We start from the raw sequence: 20,195 nt of genomic DNA on the forward strand, positions 1-20,195 counted from the left end.
GTATTTCTTCAGATGTATGGTTATCACCATTTAATAACTAAAAGTTTAGAAGACTTATATATAGACATGACCACAGCCAATTCCACAGAGATTGTGTTCCTTTAATTTGTGATAATTTATGAAATGGAAACTTTTTAAATTTCAAGACATTAAGTTTCTACATTCATTCAAGTCATTAAGTAAACCATTTTTAATTTAAAATTTTTAATCAAAATAACATTGCTAGTATTTGATATAAGTCACCTGTTGCTGTAGTTTGTAGAAAAATTAAATGAGTTGATTGTATGTACTTTATGTTTCAGGACCACCTGGTATGAGTCCAATGAATCCAAGGATGAATCATCCACGAGGTCAACCCCTTGGTCCCATGAACCCAGGGGTAAGTCACAGTATGCTTTGTAGTATGGAGGAAAGCAGATTTGTTATTGACGTATGAACCTGTTTGCTTGGTTTTCTTGAGTCATTTAAAAAGTTGAGAGTTTACAATGAAACAAATTAAAAATGTAGACAGCCACATGAAAACATTTTAAGCTTCAATAGAGAAGAATGTTTTGTTTCATTATAAAAAAGTATTTGTTTTTCAAATTGTATATATTTAATGAATAAAAGCAAACTTAATAGAAATGTTTGAACTATTTATACATTTTATTGACAGAGAAAGGATCAGTTCTTGTACTTAAGGTGTACTTTTCTCAGAGTTTTAAAAGAAATAATAACAATATAGTAATAATAAATGTCTTCTGAAGGAAAACAGATTTATAATAGCTAACTTCACTATCTCTCGAAGGTCAACACTGATCTGGAACTACTGATTAAAAACTTTACATTAAAAAAGGTATTATCCAATAACATGTAGTCTTTGTTTAAATAATATTGATTTTTTACTGTTTTTCTCTTGTTGTAACTTCTCTTCTTACCCAATTTCCTTTTTATTTGGAAGGGGGTAATTATTTTATTATAATTTTAATGAGTCCGAGGTAGTTTCAAGAAGACTTGATACCAAATGATAAAAACTCTAACCTGAGATGAACCTTATGTTTTGTTAGACATTGAAAATGAAATCTAGATAATTTTGAAACGTTTATCTGTGTTCTTTTCTTTGGTAAATAAACAGTATTTTTTATTATGGTGATCTGATATTCTAGAACTATGGATCAGTGAGGCCACCACCGAACAGTGCAATGGGACCGGGAGGACAAGGGATACCACCTATGTCGATGTAATTTTCTTAACTCCTAAATGTTTTTTATTGAACATCTACTCCCATTTCTTAAATAATCTTTATTTTAGAAGTTTGAAATTGGATGTTTTATGAATAAATGAAAAAAACAAAGTCCTTGTTGTTTTGTTGTTTTTGGTCTGAAAGACACATTCAGTGAAGTATAGAATAACTGAAATTTATATTTCAGAGGAGTTACTGATGTCCATAATATCATTTACAAAAACAAAGAGCCAAAGGAAAACAAAATTCAATATTTCCTGTTTAATCCATGATGGAATATCTGTTTTTGAATTATATAGTCACTATTGCTCTGAGGTTGTGTCTGTGTTAATTTAGCCAAACATATATTGTTTCTGTTCCATTTTATTGTCTGTTGGATTATCTGTGTATCTTTATTAATTGATACAAACCCATGTTCTATCTTTATATTTACTTACCTGTGAATTTGTATTCATTTTTCTAAGCTTTCTTTCATCTCTTTAATATTGTTCACTTGTTCTACCATTGCATGCATTAATGTGTTTAAGCCTACATTTTTCCCTTTTTATTTGTTGAGCTACCAGTGTGTGTGTTAATTTGTCTATAGAGATGTGTTAAAAAAGCCTTAAATTCTTCTGTTTTATTGTCTATTAAATTACCAGTGAGTATAAGAAAAACCTTTGTTATACAGTGTTTTCCTTCTGTATTAGAACTATATAGAAATCCTTTGTTATACAGTGTTTTCCTTCTGTATTAGAACTATATAGAAATCCTTTGTTTTATGCTCGTAAATATGTTCACGTGCATTTATTTTTAATTATATGTAACTTATTCATAGTATAATACTTTATGGTTATATATGTGTTTTGGTGTAATGCCAGTAACATTTATTTTAACCAGTTTGTTATACAGTGTTTTCCTTCTGTATTAGAACTATATAGAAATCCTTTGTTATACAGTGTTTTCCTTCTGTATTAGAACTATATAGAAATCTTTTGTTATACAGTGTTTTCCTTCTGTATTAGAACTATATAGAAATCCTTTGTTATACAGTGTTTTCCTTCTGTATTAGAACTATATGGAAATCCTTTGTTATACAGTGTTTTCCTTCTGTGTAAGAACTATATAGAAATCCTTTGTTATACAGTGTTTTCCTTCTGTATTAGAACTATATAGAAATCCTTTGTTATACAGTGTTTTCCTTCTGTATTAGAACTATATAGAAATCCTTTGTTATACAGTGTTTTCCTTCTGTATTAGAACTATATAGAAATCCTTTGTTATACAGTGTTTTCCTTCTGTATTAGAACTATATAGAAATTCTTTGTTATACAGTGTTTTCCTTCTGTATTAGAACTATATAGAAATCCTTTGTTATACAGTGTTTTCCTTCTGTATTAGAACTATATAGAAATTCTTTGTTATACAGTGTTTTCCTTCTGTATTAGAACTATATAGAAATCCTTTGTTATACAGTGTTTTCCTTCTGTATTAGAACTATATAGAAATCCTTTGTTATACAGTGTTTTCCTTCTGTATTAGAACTATATAGAAATCCTTTGTTATACAGTGTTTTCCTTCTGTATTAGAACTATATAGAAATCCTTTGTTATACAGTGTTTTCCTTCTGTATTAGAACTATATAGAAATTCTTTGTTATACAGTGTTTTCCTTCTGTATTAGAACTATATAGAAATTCTTTGTTATACAGTGTTTTCCTTCTGTATTAGAACTATATAGAAATCCTTTGTTATACAGTGTTTTCCTTCTGTATTAGAACTATATAGAAATCCTTTGTTATACAGTGTTTTCCTTCTGTATTAGAACTATATAGAAATCCTTTGTTATACAGTGTTTTCCTTCTGTATTAGAACTATATAGAAATCCTTTGTTATACAGTGTTTTCCTTCTGTATTAGAACTATATAGAAATCCTTTGTTATACAGTGTTTTCCTTCTGTATTAGAACTATATGGAAATCTTTTGTTATACAGTGTTTTCCTTCTGTATTAGAACTATATAGAAATCCTTTGTTATACAGTGTTTTCCTTCTGTATTAGAACTATATAGAATACACAACTTTTCTACAGTTTTCCATCTGGAAACCTTTACATTTTTCTTTAACTGTTTAATAAATTAATTTATAAGCAGGAAAACATGACTATAATATAAATTAAAACAATTTTAGTAATGAATAATCAGTTGTTGAAAGTAAATGGAGTGAACATGTAAATATTACAGCTTTTTTTACAGATTTCAATTAAACATTTTTACTCTAGTTAGTTAACACAAAACATTTCTCTGCCATTCTTGGTTCTTTACTATGTACAAGGAGAAATAAACATATTTCCAAAAAACCATTATTGTTATCCAGTCTTCTTTTTTTTTGTTATTTTTTCTTTCTAACACTGTAGTATTACTTCTTTGTATCCATTTTCCTTCTATCTTTGTCTCTACTCAACCATCTATTAGCGCATGAACTAAAAGAAAATTACCATGACTTTACTTGAATAGGCCTGGTCCAGGTGGAAGACCCTGGCAACCTAATACATCAACGGTAAGTTCCTCACTTTCTAAAGTAAGAATAATAATAAAATAATTGTAGCAAGCATTCACTGTGTAGTATTGATTAAAAGGCTCTCCTTAGCATGAAACTAAAAATTTGCTGATAATGGAATATTTTAAAACAATTTTAAGATACTTTAACCTTAAAGTTTAAACCAGCATCAACATAAAAAGACAGTTAATGCAGATGAGAAACAGGTTAACTTGATTACATAATTCTCTTATCAGAGAAGCAAACAGATTAGAAAAATAATTAATGAATTTTGTTTATCCATTATGCTTTAATTATCTGTTATACTGTGCTGTTTGAAGTTTAACTAACTAACTGAGGAAGACACAAATTAACTGGAGAATAAGAAATGGGAAAAAAAAACTGTGATTCAAGTATGTGCAGAAACAAATGTTCTTATTGAGACTTGTTTTCTCTTACATTATAAGTGGCCACTAAAAATAGTCCTAATGCATACCAAGAAACAAGCATATAAATATTTGATTAAAAAGCAAAAAGACATATATTAAAGATGAATTTGATAGATTATGTTATATGAGCATGAGAGAAAATTACTTTTCAACCTTATGTTCCCACGTTTAAGAGTAGTAGCATGCCATTTATTGACTCATTTACCTGTTTCCTGTTGTCTGATTAGTCTTAATGCAAAAGTCCTCTTGCATCAAAACCCTAATGGATCTCTATTTCTGTTAAAAATCTAAATGATTTTTTTTAGTTCAAGAAATAACTAAAGTTTTTTGTCTTGAACTTTAAAAGTCTAAAATTGAAATTGTTTCAGGGAAGTGTTATGTAGAATGTTATGTCTCTTATTTTACAGATAAATTATTCTTCAGCATCTCCTGGTGGTCATTATGTAAGTTCATATTCATTTTAATCTTCTCCAAATAATTGTTTTCACTTTTTTAATGTTCATCTCTTTGTGTTCTTTAGTTTAGTCATTGAAAAGCAGTAATTTTTATGACGTTTTGAAAAGCAAATTCATAAAAGGTAATACATGGTTCATGGAGATTCTATACATTTTATACTAATGTGTACAGGTAGTATTGTTTAATGGTTATTTTGTGAGCTTCTACTTGTTTCTTTGTGATGTTTTTTTATTATGATTAGTAATGTATATTGTTTTTTTAATGAATGATTGATAATTAAGATTTATAACAAAGAGTTTTATTAGATGTAAACAGTTACTTACACAATTTGTAACATACAAGAGTCTATTTGATTAATTATATTGATTCAGTGTCCTACTTCCTAAGTTCTAAGAAGGTAAAATCAGTTGCCATCTAAACTCTTCCAAAAGGATTGTGTTAACTATTATATCTAATTAATATTATTTTTATAAGATCCAGCTCTTAACTGCATTTCTCTTAGGGTCCACCAGTGTCCAGTACAGGTCCTCCTGGTCCTGGAACTCCTCTCATGCCCAACCCACAAGGTAAATATAAAACTTTTATTAGTTATATAAACTGAATACTGATGCATGTTTATATTCTTATATTGTTGATCATTTCTTTATCAAAGGAAGTGTTGAATAATTCTTAATTTAACAAATTTCACATTTAATGAATTTATTACTTTGAATCTTAATTTAAAGAAATATTTGTTATGCACAAATGAAAATGGAGAGACAAATGGCCTGGCATGATGCTGTTGTAGCAGGTGTTGATATAGTATACGTTGCACATTTGTTTCTAGCTTAAACTTGCCATTGCTTCAATTACATCTTGTCTTTCGATGCTCAAGCACTGAAGATAGTGCAAAGTACAATATGTTGAAAATTTTCTCAGGATTCAAATGTAATGAATAAGTATATAATCCTTTAGAATTGTTTGTGTTATGTTTATATAATAAGTGTTGTAGGTGAGTGTTTAGTTAACCTTGAAATATTTTGTTGTAGTGCAAATACAATGTTATTTAATTTGTAGTGCACCTAACATTTTTTCAACTTTTTTTGTTTTGTCATCCACGTTGTCTTTATTTTTTTAGTCTGGTTTATTTTATTTATACTATTTTGTAGAATAGTTCTTAATTTTAGCACAAATGAACATTCATTTTAATTAAAACTAGTGTTGTAGCTACATGTAGTATAGTGTCCTCTCCTGGCAGAATTGAACATTCATTTCCAAAACGATGTAGCTAGGTAGTCTTAGTGTAGCGCCATCTCTTGGCAAACTTAAACATTCATTATAAACCTTGATGTGTTCTAGGTACATCTGGCCCTTATTCCCCTGCAACTCCAAGAATGAATGCCCCCAACACGCGAAGAGGTGAACCTTTATCCATAACCTTTTAATGTCTACCCTTAACTTTCACAAGTTCTTTTAAAGAACAGCTTGCAGTAATAATACTGTCATTTAAAGAGGTGCTTGTTGTCTTCACACCTGTCCTTCTCTTACTTGACATGGCTGGTTCATTATTAACTTTTATTAATACTTTTTAAATATTTGTAATTACTAGTACTTACAATTTTTGACACAACTAACACTAGTAAAAAAGATTTATCAGCTAAGAATTTTGTCTGGGAAACATTTATAATCACCTAATCTTTTCCAAAAACTAAGAGCTAAAATCAGAAGCCTGGAATCATAATGAAACCATTTGTTCTTGAGGCCTAGTGAAAACTTTATTATGTGAATTATATAGGATCAAACTCCTCTATCTTAGGCAACAAGACTTAAAAAGAAAATAATAAATAAATAAAATGTTAAGAATTCTCTGAGTGCATATTTTTGCACTAATATACGAGTTCTTAGCATGAGGTTGGTGCATGTGATGACAAACATTATCATTTGTTTCTTCTGGTTTGGTTTTTGTACTTTCTACTATAAATTGCTTGAAATGGAATGCATTCAGAAAGGTTAAGTGTGATCCTGCACTGTACACAAGTAAGTTTTTCTTTATGTCAAGTTACTAAATGATATTTGTAGATGGTGTTTTGTCATGAAGCAGTAATATTTATCTAAACAATGTTTTTGTCATTTTGTAACACTTTGAAATTCAAGAGCAGGAATTAGTTTGGTTTCTCACCTTTAATTCAAGAAAACGAGTAATAAGAAAACTTATTTGAAGTAAAAAGACCCGTCTGTTGTTCAACTTTAAACCCAATGTATGCTATTAGTAAATAATTGTATGTATCAGCTCTCTCGTAATGTACTTTATGCTGTGCTTTATAAATGTGAGAGAAAACAATTTAATAATTTTGACATTTTTTGAATCAAAAATTAAATCCAGAATGTGGTTTACCTTACTAAATATGTTTAACTTGCTTGTGTCTGAAACATTTTTAATCACAAATTTAGTTTCAGGTTTTTGGCTTGTTAGATGACATAGGTCTGAGAATGTAAGGCAGCAGGAGCCAGTGATGTCAACAAAAACTGATTAGTGTTTTAGTTACAGGTGTTTATTTAAACAGTTACTATTTAGTGGTTATAAGAAAATGATCATTCAATATTCGATATCAACAACTTAACCATTGCCAAAATTCTACCTTTGTAAGAAATGTTTGACATTCAAATGAGCTTTATGACTTACTAACAACGTTTATAATTTGGGTCAAATTTAACGCATTCTGTTTGCTATAGCTAGGCTTATATCAACTAACTAAACAACTTTTGTAACTCAGGTGAGGTTTAACAAGTGTTCAGTAGACTATACGTAGGTTGGTGTCAACCTGCAAGACAACTTGTATGACTTGGATAAAGCTTGCTTTGTATGCAGTAGACTGCTTGTACTTAGACTAATCACCAAATGTTATGACTTTGTTCAAAGAAACACATTGATGTTAATACATAGTACTGAGTACTATTAAAACTGCTTGAATTTGACTCAAGTTATCAACATATTTTTAAGAACAGTTTCAATGGTCAAGCAGCAATTTTCTTTTGTGTCCACATGTGAATTTGCACATGTGTGTGTGTTTATATACCTATATATATTTCAGTGAAATTAAACAATTTTATCTAAATGAAGTTAAATGACTAAACAAAAATTATTAAAAAATGTGCAGCATATTTTTTTAAAATTTTAAATTAAAAAAATCATATTAATGTGTTTTGGTTTATGGCTTGAATATTTTATGGTTATATGTATATATAAACTCATATTTCATAGGTGTTTATATAGAAGTAACTGTACTTAATGAGGGACATTTTTGATATCTTAGAATTTACATGTTAATGATGTATGGGCTGGGAACAGCTTTCCCAAACATTTTTCCTGTGTGACTCCATTTTGAGATATATAATCTTACATGATCCCGGGAAGTGCCGGTGATTTTCAAAACTTTTAAATTCAGAACAAAAAGTAGGCTTCACTGGAGTCTTTTTCTCCAGAGTCTGTGATCCTCCAGTTGGGAACTGCTGACCTAAAATATTAAATCCTGGAAAAAAATGTGAAGTTTCTTTTTGTTTAATTTACGAAGTGTGACTTATTTTTTAGATTCATCTAATTCTGGTGCAGATGGAATGTACACAATGATGAAACCTGTGCCAGGTGGAAACATACCAGGGGTAAGAACTTATCATCAGACTTTGTAATAAACTTCATATAAATTATCATAACTTTGTAATATGGAAAAGAACACTTATTATCAGAAAACAAACTTATGCTGTGCTTTTTAAAAATAAATTATATTAAATTAAGTATAATTACTTGAATAGTATTTTTTATAATTATTATTTTATTTATAGTTTCTAAACAGAGAGTAAACAATAGATTTATTTAAAATAAAAACAAAATTGTGAAAAAAAATGTCAAATTGTGTATGTGGTCTTTAGACAAGTTAAGACAAATAAATGGTGGTCAGTTTTGTATGTAAAAATACAGTTTTGTTATGGATAAGAATACTTTATAGAGATTTATTGTAAGTATATTAAACACCAATGAGAAAGTTTGTCACAGTTTTATAAACAATGTAGAATGCTTTTGTTATTAGACAAATAACAACAGAGTTAAAACAGTGCCTTAAAAGCATTCAAAAATTTTTACGTTATTGTAACTCTGTCACTATGGAATTTCTTTTCATTGTTTACGTTTTCTCTAATCTCACTAGTTAGTGCCAGTCAAAAGATATTTCAAGAACTTATGTCTTTCATGTATAATTAATGTAGCCAGGCTGTTTAGATGTGTTGTGGCTGGCACTGTATTAATTGATGCATACAATTTATTGCCATGCATGGAATCTTAAGGATATTACAGTAAAATATAGTTCTACAACAACCACAAAATGTTTTAAACTTATGATGTATAGTTAATGTTGTAAACATTCCTTAAATGGAGTATTTTGATAATACTTTTAACTATATGTTCTATTGCATAATTGTGTAGGAATTGTCAGTCCGTTGAACATGACTTTAGTTTCTGCTTAATGCTGTATCATTTTGAGCTTGGAATATTAAGTGCAGCGAGATATGTCAGAATTCTGTTCTCCCAAAAGTGTATCATCAATTGACTCGCTTTCTGATCAAAAATTCCTGATAGAAACCATATAGCATTTCACTGGCTGTGCTGCTTTCAAGATTCATGGTTGGAGGAAGATAAACACAAATGGTTGTTGACACAACCTAAATGTCTTACAATAAATATCACATCCACTTGTGATTAGACTAACTATATATGTGATTTTATATTCTAAAATAGCTTATAAACTATAATATTGACAAAAAAAAAAGACTTAGTTTTATGATTTAAATTTTTTGTTTGAACTTGTCTGTACTGTTAATCCTACAAATAAATGACCTTATAACACCAAAATGTTGTTTTTATTTAATTAAACACTCAAGTGACAGTACAAAGGTTTTGAAGCTATAAAGTGAAATATTGAATGTTTATTAAATAAAAACATCTTGATATTATAAGGTCATTTATGTTTAGAATTAATGTGTCTTCTGTATGCATTACAGAAATTTAATAATGAATTGTCTGTACTGTTGTTGTAATATAACAAGAAGTTTTTTGCTGTTAATTTCTTTAATGGCCCGGCATGGCCAAGCATGTTAAGGCATGCGACTCATATTCTGAGGATTGCGGGTTTGCATCCCCATTGTGCCAAACATGCTTGCTCTATCAGCCGTGGGGCATTATAATGTGACGGTCAATCCCACTATTCATTGGTAAAAGAGTAGCCCAAGAGTTGGCGGTGGGTGGTGATGACTAGCTGCCTTCCCTCTAGTCTTACACTGCTAAATTAGGGACGGCTAGCACAGATAGCCCTCGAGTAGCTTTGTGCAAAATTCAAAAACGAAAACAAAAAAAAAAATTCTTTAATAAGAATTAACACTTTTGTAAATTTAAGAATAAATATTTTGATAAATTTACAAGGAGTTTTGATGTTTTCTCTGCAGTAGCTAAGGTTCAACCTTCACTAAAACTGTCTGTTTACAATAACTTAAGATATTCTCACCTTAATTTTTGTATCCTAACTTAAAACCTGGACTTCTAAGAAAAAGTATGAATAAAACATTACTTTTAGTAACTTTATTTTGAGAAATTTTTACTTTTCTGTATATTATTGGTCAAGATGTATTTGATGGACTAGTCCTAATAAGGTAGTTGATGTCCAAGAAACCTGTTGAAGTTTTTAAATAAAAATAAAAAAGTAATCTGTAATTAAGTGAAAGAGAAACATTATTTGAATATTTAAGTAGGTTCTCTCTATTTTAATAAAATATCTTTGAGGTGTTATTACAACCAAGTGTCATTAAGTGTGTAATACAGTATTTATCATAAGAAAAAATACTAATGGTATTTGGAACTTCTTAATTGTATTAAAGCTCATAATATTTGATATTTTCATTATTACTTTTAGTTTGCAATGGGTCCAGGTCCTGATGGTCCAATGGGCCCTATGGGACCAGATATGGGTCCTCCTGTGATGAATGGCATGTCTTCAGCTGGTATGTACACCTGTTTTAACATTTAAAAAAAAAACTAAGTAATAAAATAGTTATAAATATCAATCAACTTTAAAGTGAGAGTAACTTAATTGAAGTCCAATTAAGATTTCAATCCAAACATTTCTAGAAATATGTACAAGTTCAACTGTAGCAACATGGGTGCAATCTCAAAGTCTGGAACTTTCTTCAAAGTCTAGAAAACAATTTTATCTACACATATATTTAAAGAAAAAGCAAGTTAAGCTATAGCATTTTTAATTTCACCAAATGTTTCACCCTCTTGTTGCTTCATTGGGTGGAAATGAAACACAGTCATCATCTGAAGAGCAAAGTCGGTTGGTTTTCTCCAACTTTATTGCAGACGTAATTTGTTTGTGATCCTTTTGTTGAATGTTGGTAAGACTAACCATAACACTTGACATTTAAGAAATGAAACATTTCTGCTATTGTTAAGTGGATTGGGCTTTGCATTGTTTGTTTTAAGGAATAATTCCAAAAGGACCAAACAACAAAAGATTGAAACAATACTAAAAAATAAATAAATTGAATTTGGGTGATAAAATGATTCACTTTTGCCAACTAAAAATATTTTGGTCAGTGTTTTTTTGTTAACCAATTCAAAGTGGGTTCTTCATTCTGAAATCGTTTATCTCTGATAATTAGGTGATGGCCTGGATGGAATGAAAAATTCACCTGCTAATGGACCTGGAACCCCAAGGGAAGATGGCCCTGCTATGAATGAATTTGGTATCCCTGGTTATGGGCAGGAAAATGTAAGTGTTCAAATAATATAGAGATTTTGATTTTTCGATTACAGATATATTTGTTCCAATTTTATTTGGGAGCAGACTAATTAACTCCTGGTATCGGGTGTACAAGTGTTTGTTTGTCTACTTCTTTACTCTGCTATATCATCCTTCTGTTTAGGAACAATAACAGGATATTGATCAAGCTCTTAGCCTAAATTTTCAGTTTTTGAGGTTTGGCCAAGAATCTAGTTGGTTTCAGTGTGTATCGAAGGCCAACCGTTGATGCTATATTCTTGGGATACAGATGCCGGGGGATACATCCGGGATTGACATGCAGTGCCATTTGCAGGCTTGTGCCGGTCACCAGGGGGCACCCTTGTGAAATTTAAGTGCAGGATAAAGTTCCAGGTACGTTGGCAATCGGTCTTTTCACTGGAGTCGTTACCCTCACCCCTAGTGCACTTCTTACCTTGCTTACTGTCACACGCTGAAGACTAACACTGTAGCTGAGGACCACTTGGTTTTGTTATTTCTTTGCTATTTGTGTGAATCTTTAATTATGTTTAGTTGATTTTTATCTTTAATTTTGGTTAATCTGTTGTTTGTTTGTGTGTGATTTCATTTCCCACTAGTTGAACTTTCTTCTTTTATTGCACTGCCTTCTCGTACTTTTCTGTACTGTAGAATAGATTTTGTGAAACGTATCTTTGTTTGTGTCTTAGTCCTACATTCTTACTGTCCCGTCATTGCTCTGAAACTAGGCTGTTGGAAAGTGCTTGTAGTTTTCCCTCCCTCTCAGCCAAGACTCATAGTACAAAATTCATCAATACTGAACAATTGATTGGCTGGAAAAAAAAAAGAATAAAAAGATGGACTGAAAATCATCAAACACTGCACTTAAATTTCTGAGAGGTATAGCTTTGCGGAAAGGGCCATGACGGTACTCTTTTGCAAACTCTCAGCAGCAGAGGAAACTTCGAACAAACAAGAAAATGTTGTATATTTGTAGAATTATTTTCTTTATGTTCCTGCAAGGTTGTAGTTATTATTTCAGTGGATAAAATTATGGTGAGATTATAGATTTTTATTTTTATTTTACTTTATTTCTTTTTTTGTGGTTTGGTTTGTAATATGAATGATGGGAGTTGGTGCTAAACTTTGTTCTTCTCAGCTCAGTTTAAGACTTCAAGTGTGAACTAGACATTTCTTCATTCACTTTTCAAATACAGGGAGAACAACTGAATCCTAAACAGAATAATTACTTTCTTGTGACAATTATTGTTTTTTATTTGTCAGTTTTTACTTCTTTTTTTTTCTTTCTATTTCATTTTACATTTAAAGAAAACAAAACTGTGCATGCAATTTCAAAATCACCCCACCACACTGCAACTCCCTTTTGTTCTTTTAACTTAACTTTGAAATTCAATTTGCAAATGCGTACAGTTGAACAACTGAACTGTTTATATTTTATGTACTTTGCAGCCTTAAATGACAATACAGTTAACCATAGTTTATATTCAGCACTCTTATGGATGTTTACTTTCCAGGCAGCATGATAGACCAGTTAGGGTATTGAGACAGCTTAAGAATATTGTATGTTTTTATACAATTCTATCCAAAGTATGAAGTATGTCTTCTTTACTTCTGCTTACAGGACCAGAATGAATCAGCAGCAATACTGAAAATCAAAGAGAGCATGCAAGAGGAAGCCAAAAGGTTTGAGAAAGATACCCCATCAGAACATCCAGAATATTTCATGCAATAATTGTGCTCTCAGTTCTGCTCTCCCAACAACTAACCTGCCAGGGGACAGTCAGAGCCCTTCATCATGTGTCCCCCTCCCAAACCTAAGGTTCTCCGGCACTTTGATACCAGTTTCCGCTTGGCCTAATTCCTAAACCTCAGAGACAGTGGAATAGACCTAAAGAAACCCCTCAAAGATTCCAATCAAAACCTCTTTGATCAGAGCTTGTGTATCAGTGTGGTGACTGTACTGTAGTACCCATGTCAAGTTAGATCTGCTGCATTATTATCAGAATCAACTTTATGAGCAGGTTTATTTCTTGGAAACCGTCTTTTAATATGACCTTCGTTTTTGTTCTCTCATGATGAATCATAACAAATAGACCCCACCATTCTCATTAAACTAATTTAAACGTCGCTTAGCTTAATGTACGAAGCTAGTTTAGAAAGTTGTTTGTATGTCTGTGTGTATGTGTGTGTATATATATATATATATATCCCAGGTTTTACCACACGTACGTGCAAAAAAAAAAGTCATATTTAACTCTTGTATACGCTTTGTTTTCTTGTAGTTGGATTATAAACGATATAGGATTCTGTTCTCATATTTGTATTGTGTGAACTTGAATTTCTATGAAGTTACACAATATTCTGCCAGTTGTCTACACATTAATGTGTAATACATCTTGAAAAACTGACTGGTGAGTGTAATTTTTTTATCGCGTTTGTTTTTCTCAGTTAGTAAATGTGAAAAAGAAGAACATAATGCACTTTTGAAGTGAAAGGGATCAAAGTGGACTTGGTGTCAAAGTCTTGCTTTCTGTTCATACTTTCCTATTTTTACTTATGTAACTCACAACATGCATCCTTTCAAAAATGCTGCTTGGAAATAAAAAAAGGAAAATTTTCAATGTGATCAGGAAGTGGTAAACGATAGATTTTTGAAACTATTGGATTTTATCATGAAGCTTAGCCTCCCATTCATACGTACGCTGATTTTATTTATATGTAAACCCTGTTATTGATAATGTACTACTTCCAGTGGCTCCACCTATTTGTGTAAAGCTTTTGGAATGTAACGTTGTTTATATGTTTTTGTGAAATGTAATGAGCATTCATTTTTGTTAATCCTTAGTGTTAAAACATTTGTAGAAGTAGATGATTTGGAGTATGATGCAGAACAATGATGTTTTATACAAATGAAAAAAATAATGTTCAGTCAGCTCTCGAAACCCTCACAGATTATTACTGAGTGTTGGTAAATTTATCTCATCCTTACATTTTCTTTTTAAGTTTATAATTTGCTCTTCAATTGATAATCAGTACATACTGTTCACAAGTTGTGATAAAGTTAACAAAGGTACCAAGTGTGGAATTAAGAGACTTCATCTATGTTATATTGTTACTGTGTTTCACTTTTATACAATACAATTAAGCAGTTTTGAACCTTAAGAATTTGGCATTATGTTATGTAACGTAAAGGAACAAGGGCTGTTGACCTAAGTTGGAATCGAAATGAAAATATTTTAATTTGAAAAATATTAAAATTATATATATTGCATATGCTAGATGTATATTTTATTCTTTGACTGTCAGAGTTACATTTTACAAACTGGTATGTACGCGTGTGTGTGTGTCTGAAAAATTCCTTTAATTCTGTGTTAACAGATTAACCAAGAAGTTAGTATTTCTGGATATATGTTGTTCACCAATTAATGAAAGAAGGAAAAAAGGTATAAGCTCATATTTAATTTTGTGTTGTACTTTCTACAAGTAATATATTTATTTTTTCTTATTCATTTCCAGTTGAGTTCAAGCTTTTTTGATCAGTAGCTGATGATGCTATGTGGAAGTGTTTTAAGCCATTGAATGAGGTGATTGTTTCGTCATTGACTTGGTATATTTCTCGCCCATTTTTTTTTCTTTTGTATACCGAGAACAGCAACAGGGAAATATTTTAGTAAAAAACAGGTGCTGATGATCCTAGTGACTTGTCAGTATTTGAGCTGTGAAAAGAACAAATATCTGTTAATGACAAAGAAAGGACAGGTTAACTTTAAGTAGATTGGAAGTTTTCTGTAAATACAATGCTTTTTCCAGCTAGAAAGAGTAAAGTGTGGTTTCTTTAATTCTCTAAGACATAATGAAAATATTTATGGAAAGCATTTTGACAGTACAGTTACTCCAACTTCCGTGAATATGTTGTCAACGTACATTTATATAAAACTTATATAATGCACAGAAAAGTAACTCTACTGGTTCACACACGTTTTTATTCCTTTAAGATTTAGGTAAAGCTCCTTTGTTTGGGTTACACCAATAATTATTATGAACATTAAATTGTTATATTATTATTATTAAATATGTTAATAAGTTGTAAAATGTATTTAATGTTCTTAATAATTAATGCTGTACCTCAACAGTGAATGTACAAACTGCATGTTCCAGTAAAGCCACTCTCATGAAATGTTGTACCGAACTACACTACAAACCCGTTCACTTTCCTGTAAGGTAGCTACCTACCGAGGGTTGTGTTATAATACAATAGAAAGGTATTTATTATATAACATACCTTAACTAACAAGATATAAGACAAGATAGTTTTAATGGAAGATCTATATATCTAATACATACAGTTGTATGTTTGTATTTTGTCATTTAATACCAGAACACACTGATTTTTATTAGTTCACTACTGATATTAATTTCTTAACAGTAGAAGATTTTCTAACATCCAGAAGACAGAATATTTCTCAACAGTCAAATTACATTAAAAATTAAATTTCTAGCAGACCAAAGGCAGCATATTTCTAAACTGTCAACTGTATTATCAGGACCAGTGAAAAACAAAATTGTTACTAAGTGAAATTAGTTTTAATATCTGTAAATTGGTTTACTTTATGTGCAACATTAACAAGACCACAACTAAAACATACACAGGAAGCTAAAGTGTAAATAAAGAAAACAATTTTAACAGTTGAGATTAAACACCTTTGATAAGATTCTCATATATCAGACCATGGAAGTGATGGAATGTTTCATGTAGTAGTTGAAAATGCACACTATACCTAGCCAATGAGTTCCTACATAGGTGAGGATCATTCATGTACTTAAATCTGATGAAAGATAAAACTTTAATAAGTTTTGTCATTTACCAAAATATATTAACTCTATGAAATAATAATAAAATGGAGTAATAACCATCAGTTTTTGCTTCAAAATAGTATAACAGTACAACATTGCTAAATTTGCTAGTCATGTCATTCATTTCAATCATAAAAAATAAGTGCAAGGCCAAGACCTATCACTACAGAACAATTACACTCCAGTGTCTCTGGCTGGAATTAAACTTGCTGTTAAACCTACCTGTTATTTGCCTATTTTTTTATGAATTGCTTGAAGAATTTCAATGGTTCTACCCAGTTTCTGGTGATAAAGAGACTGTACTTTAGAAAGGCATTTCTTTCAAGTCGAGTCATTGCTATAAAGGCACGTGTATAGTGGCAAAGAATAAAAGAGGAATACCAAGCGAATGGTTGATCATCAGGTGATATGTTTTAAAAGTTTCTGTGTTTATTCTTTGCATCAAAAGGCTGATTCTTAGATATTGGCTATATGTTGCTGTAATGGCTAAACTTTGTTTTAAGCCAGAAGGATTTTTGAAGGTGAAAGTAACACGTACTGACCTAAGCATGCACATACAAAGCCTAAGTAAGATATCTGTAGTAGAACAAAATGTGTATCCCATGATGACTCAGTTTTATTGAAAAAGTAATTTAGAATACTGTAGCTTTGTATTTGTTATTACAGCTTGAAATGCTGGTACAAAAATCAAACCTGACTGAAATAAGAAACTGTCCACTCTGTGAGAAGCTTGTTTTTCTGACAAAGTACAAGGACAATAAGTTGAATTAAAAACTTGACTTTCATTCAAAGTTAAATTTGTGTCTTCAGGCTGTTCTCCCTCTCTGGTTTCCATACATAACAGATATAACAGTGATTAATTGTTAAGTAAACCCTGGAAGCATTTCATGGGCTAACTAGCAACACTGATTATAACACATGGTCCTCGAAATGTTTACTTGTAGCAGATCACAAGGTATTTCAAGTGTAGCTTCTGGACACTGGTTACCAATAACAAATACATATCATAGTTCTAATGGAGCAATAGGAAACAAGAAGAAACTGACAAAAGTTTTAAAGCCACTAAAAATAAGCACTGTTTTCAATTCACTTATTTATTTTTTGCCTCATTTGAAAACCTTGGTGTAGTTTATAAAATATTCAGTAACATTTAGTCAGATGAAATTTCCATCACAGAACTACATTTTCAGTTGACAACTGTAACATATCCACATGGAATGTACTTGCAGATCCCAATGAATAGCAAATAAACGGACTAATTGTTAAGTTTGTTGAGGTAAGGGATCCTCCAACAAATGAATGCTGACAACTTTCCTTACATATTCACCTCTTGTAGCTTGAGGTTCCAGGGTATTGTGAGGTTTTGAGAAAGCCAGTGTACCCATATTATATGTTTGAGAAGAGAAATAAATTGTGATTAACTCCCAACTTATTTGCTTCAACAACTCATCAAAAACACTGAACTTCAAATAACATAATTCACTAACTTGTTTGTCTTGGTACCTGGTTTTGAACTTAGTTCAAAATATTAAAAATACAGTACTAGATTATAAGATCTTAACTACAAAAAGGTTTAGAACAGATTGAAAGTATCCAGGTTGAAATACAAACCCTAAAACACTGGAATTTCTGTCCTTCACGCTAAGGAAAAGTGCATTTGTAACACTGGGAATTAAGTCTTGTGTAACATGTTACCTATCCTATGATCAGCTCAGATGCCATAACGTTTTTGTTAGTCTTTCAAAAACACCACATCAGATAATCACTGTTTAAGTAACAACAGATGTTTTAGTTTATGATAAGAATAATTTAGACTATCTGTTTGGGTCAAGTATAAACCTGATTGTTAAGGGAAAGCAAATTTTGAAGTCATTCCACATGTTCCTGTATTGTTTCCATGTGTGTGGGTTCATAGGACTTGTCTATCATAGCTGACTTTAAACTTGACACATTTTGGTAGCTATGAGACCACTGGTTGAAACCTAATTAGTATTTACTACCAACTTCAAAGCTAATTATTTAAGACAACAATAGTCAAGCTAGGTCAATGACACACAGCACCATTTACATTCCATGATGTCAAAATACATACAAACAATCATTATGCCTAGACCGCTCTTGAGAAAAAGTTAACATTATATCTTTACTAAACTGTTAACAGATACATACACCTATGAGTGCTTTATAATTCTTCATCCTTTCATAAGTACTTTTAAAACATGCTTTTCATCAGTATATCAACAGTTTTTCCCTTAATTACTTTGGTTATCATATTTTCTCTTCAGTTTTTTCTCTGCTATACTCCATATCACTGGCCCCTGCCATGCCACATAACATTTTTAACCCCAACGACTCACATATTCTTGTAATCATGACAAAACATTGTAGAAACTTACAACACTCACACTTTCTTTGTGTTAGAGTGAGACATTATAGAAACTTGTGTCATCACAAGTTACTTTTTTTATGTTGGGGAAGAATTATTGTGTAAATTGTGGCATCACAACATTCTGATATTTAGAGAGAGAGACACTGTAACAACCAATGACATCACCACATTCACAGTTTATTTGTGCCAATATAATAATCACATAATCATAACATTTACAGTTTTACATCAGTTGAGCAACAGCCAACCAAGAGGATCTGTTGATTACCTTGAAGATGACCTGCTGGTGACTCTACCAACCATCATCATTATAGTCCTAACAGCACATCCAATTGTTAAAATGATAGTTCTCAGAAGAGTTGCTACTGTGAGCTTGAAGAAGTTACTTGCTCTTTATTGAGTTTGATGTTTTCAGTAAAAGGTCATTCTTATGCTTGTGTTAATCAGTCATGATATAACACATTTATTTATATTGCACCTTTTTTTAAAATTTTGTTTCTATGCCTACAAACCTGCCTGGAAGCCATCATAAGCAGAGGGTATAAAGTAGTAAATAAAACATTATGAGTTATGTGTTTGTTATTCAGGTGCACTGATTTCTTACAAGTACATTATAAGTAATCCACAGTAAGTGGCAACTCTTGGGTATGGCAAGTGAAAAATGAATTAAACAAGATAGAAGCATCATGTGTGCATTTAAGAAAACAAAAATGTTGACAAATGAGACTAGAAAGAAGTACCAATACCTTTTCATTACTGTTGCTATGTTTATTTTAGTGCAGAGCTATAAAATAGCTATCTCTGCTGAGTCCAACACAGAGAATCAAACTCCAGATTTTAATGTTGTAAGTCCATAAACTCACAGAGAGAGAGGATGTACTTGTCAATGAATTAATCAGGTCTTGGCTTTTTGTACCAGTCCCGTTGTGATCACTGGTGGCAGGCATGGCAATAAGGAGGTCAAAGGGGACATTGCACCCCCCTTTCCCTAGCAGTCATCAAAGGGTTACAATCACAAAATTGTCCAATATTCCTTCAAAAATAATGGAGTGTCCAATAGAAACTGCACAGAGCTCTGAACTAGATGCAACAAGCTTAAATCAACATATAATGTCATACACTTAAATATTAATACAAAGTTTCTCTAACCAACTACTACTTTAATTATAATATTTAATATATTACCAAAATGTCCTCTTTATCCCAACAAACTGACCCTTATTATTACACATAGGCATCCAAAGCGTGTAGGTTCCCCCATAATCACATGACATTCAACACAACATGTAGTGAACAGTTAAAACTGACTGAATAGTTAAGTGGAAGAGACTGGGCATAGAGTGTGACAATGTGGAACAGTCTTTATTTGTTCACTGCAACAATCTGAGACAAAAGTGTGTTTATGGTACCTTTATTGGAGGTGTGGTAGTCCTCAGTGAAGGAGTGAATCTCCCCAAATCTTTATGAAGAAATATAGAACTGTTCCAGAATGAGAAATATTATGC

General features: G+C 31.2%; 1 protein-coding gene across 11 annotated transcripts in view; it reads left to right on the plus strand.

The window, feature by feature from the left end:
- The window catches only part of LOC143229871 (single-stranded DNA-binding protein 3-like), a 258,681-nt gene extending 243,417 nt beyond the window's left edge, over positions 1-15,264 (plus strand). For 3 of the 11 annotated variants that reach the window (XM_076462733.1, XM_076462746.1, XM_076462785.1), the window contains 10 exons: positions 303-379; positions 1,146-1,219; positions 3,715-3,757; positions 4,593-4,628; positions 5,144-5,207; positions 5,980-6,039; positions 8,210-8,280; positions 10,578-10,665; positions 11,329-11,438; positions 13,069-15,264. In XM_076462733.1, coding sequence (XP_076318848.1) covers positions 303-379; positions 1,146-1,219; positions 3,715-3,757; positions 4,593-4,628; positions 5,144-5,207; positions 5,980-6,039; positions 8,210-8,280; positions 10,578-10,665; positions 11,329-11,438; positions 13,069-13,179 — 734 coding nt within the window. In that variant the 3' untranslated portion in view covers positions 13,180-15,264. Of the gene's footprint in view, positions 1-302; positions 380-1,145; positions 1,220-3,714; positions 3,758-4,592; positions 4,629-5,143; positions 5,208-5,979; positions 6,040-8,209; positions 8,281-10,577; positions 10,666-11,328; positions 11,439-11,718; positions 11,823-13,068 lie in introns of all 11 variants that reach the window. The other 8 variants (XR_013016106.1, XR_013016107.1, XM_076462759.1 and 5 more) reach the window with 6 other exon arrangements.
- The last annotated feature ends 4,931 nt before the right edge of the window (positions 15,265-20,195 follow it).

This window comes from Tachypleus tridentatus, chromosome 1 (assembly GCF_004210375.1).
Source record: "Tachypleus tridentatus isolate NWPU-2018 chromosome 1, ASM421037v1, whole genome shotgun sequence".
Taxonomy (NCBI): Eukaryota; Metazoa; Arthropoda; class Merostomata; order Xiphosura; family Limulidae; genus Tachypleus; species Tachypleus tridentatus.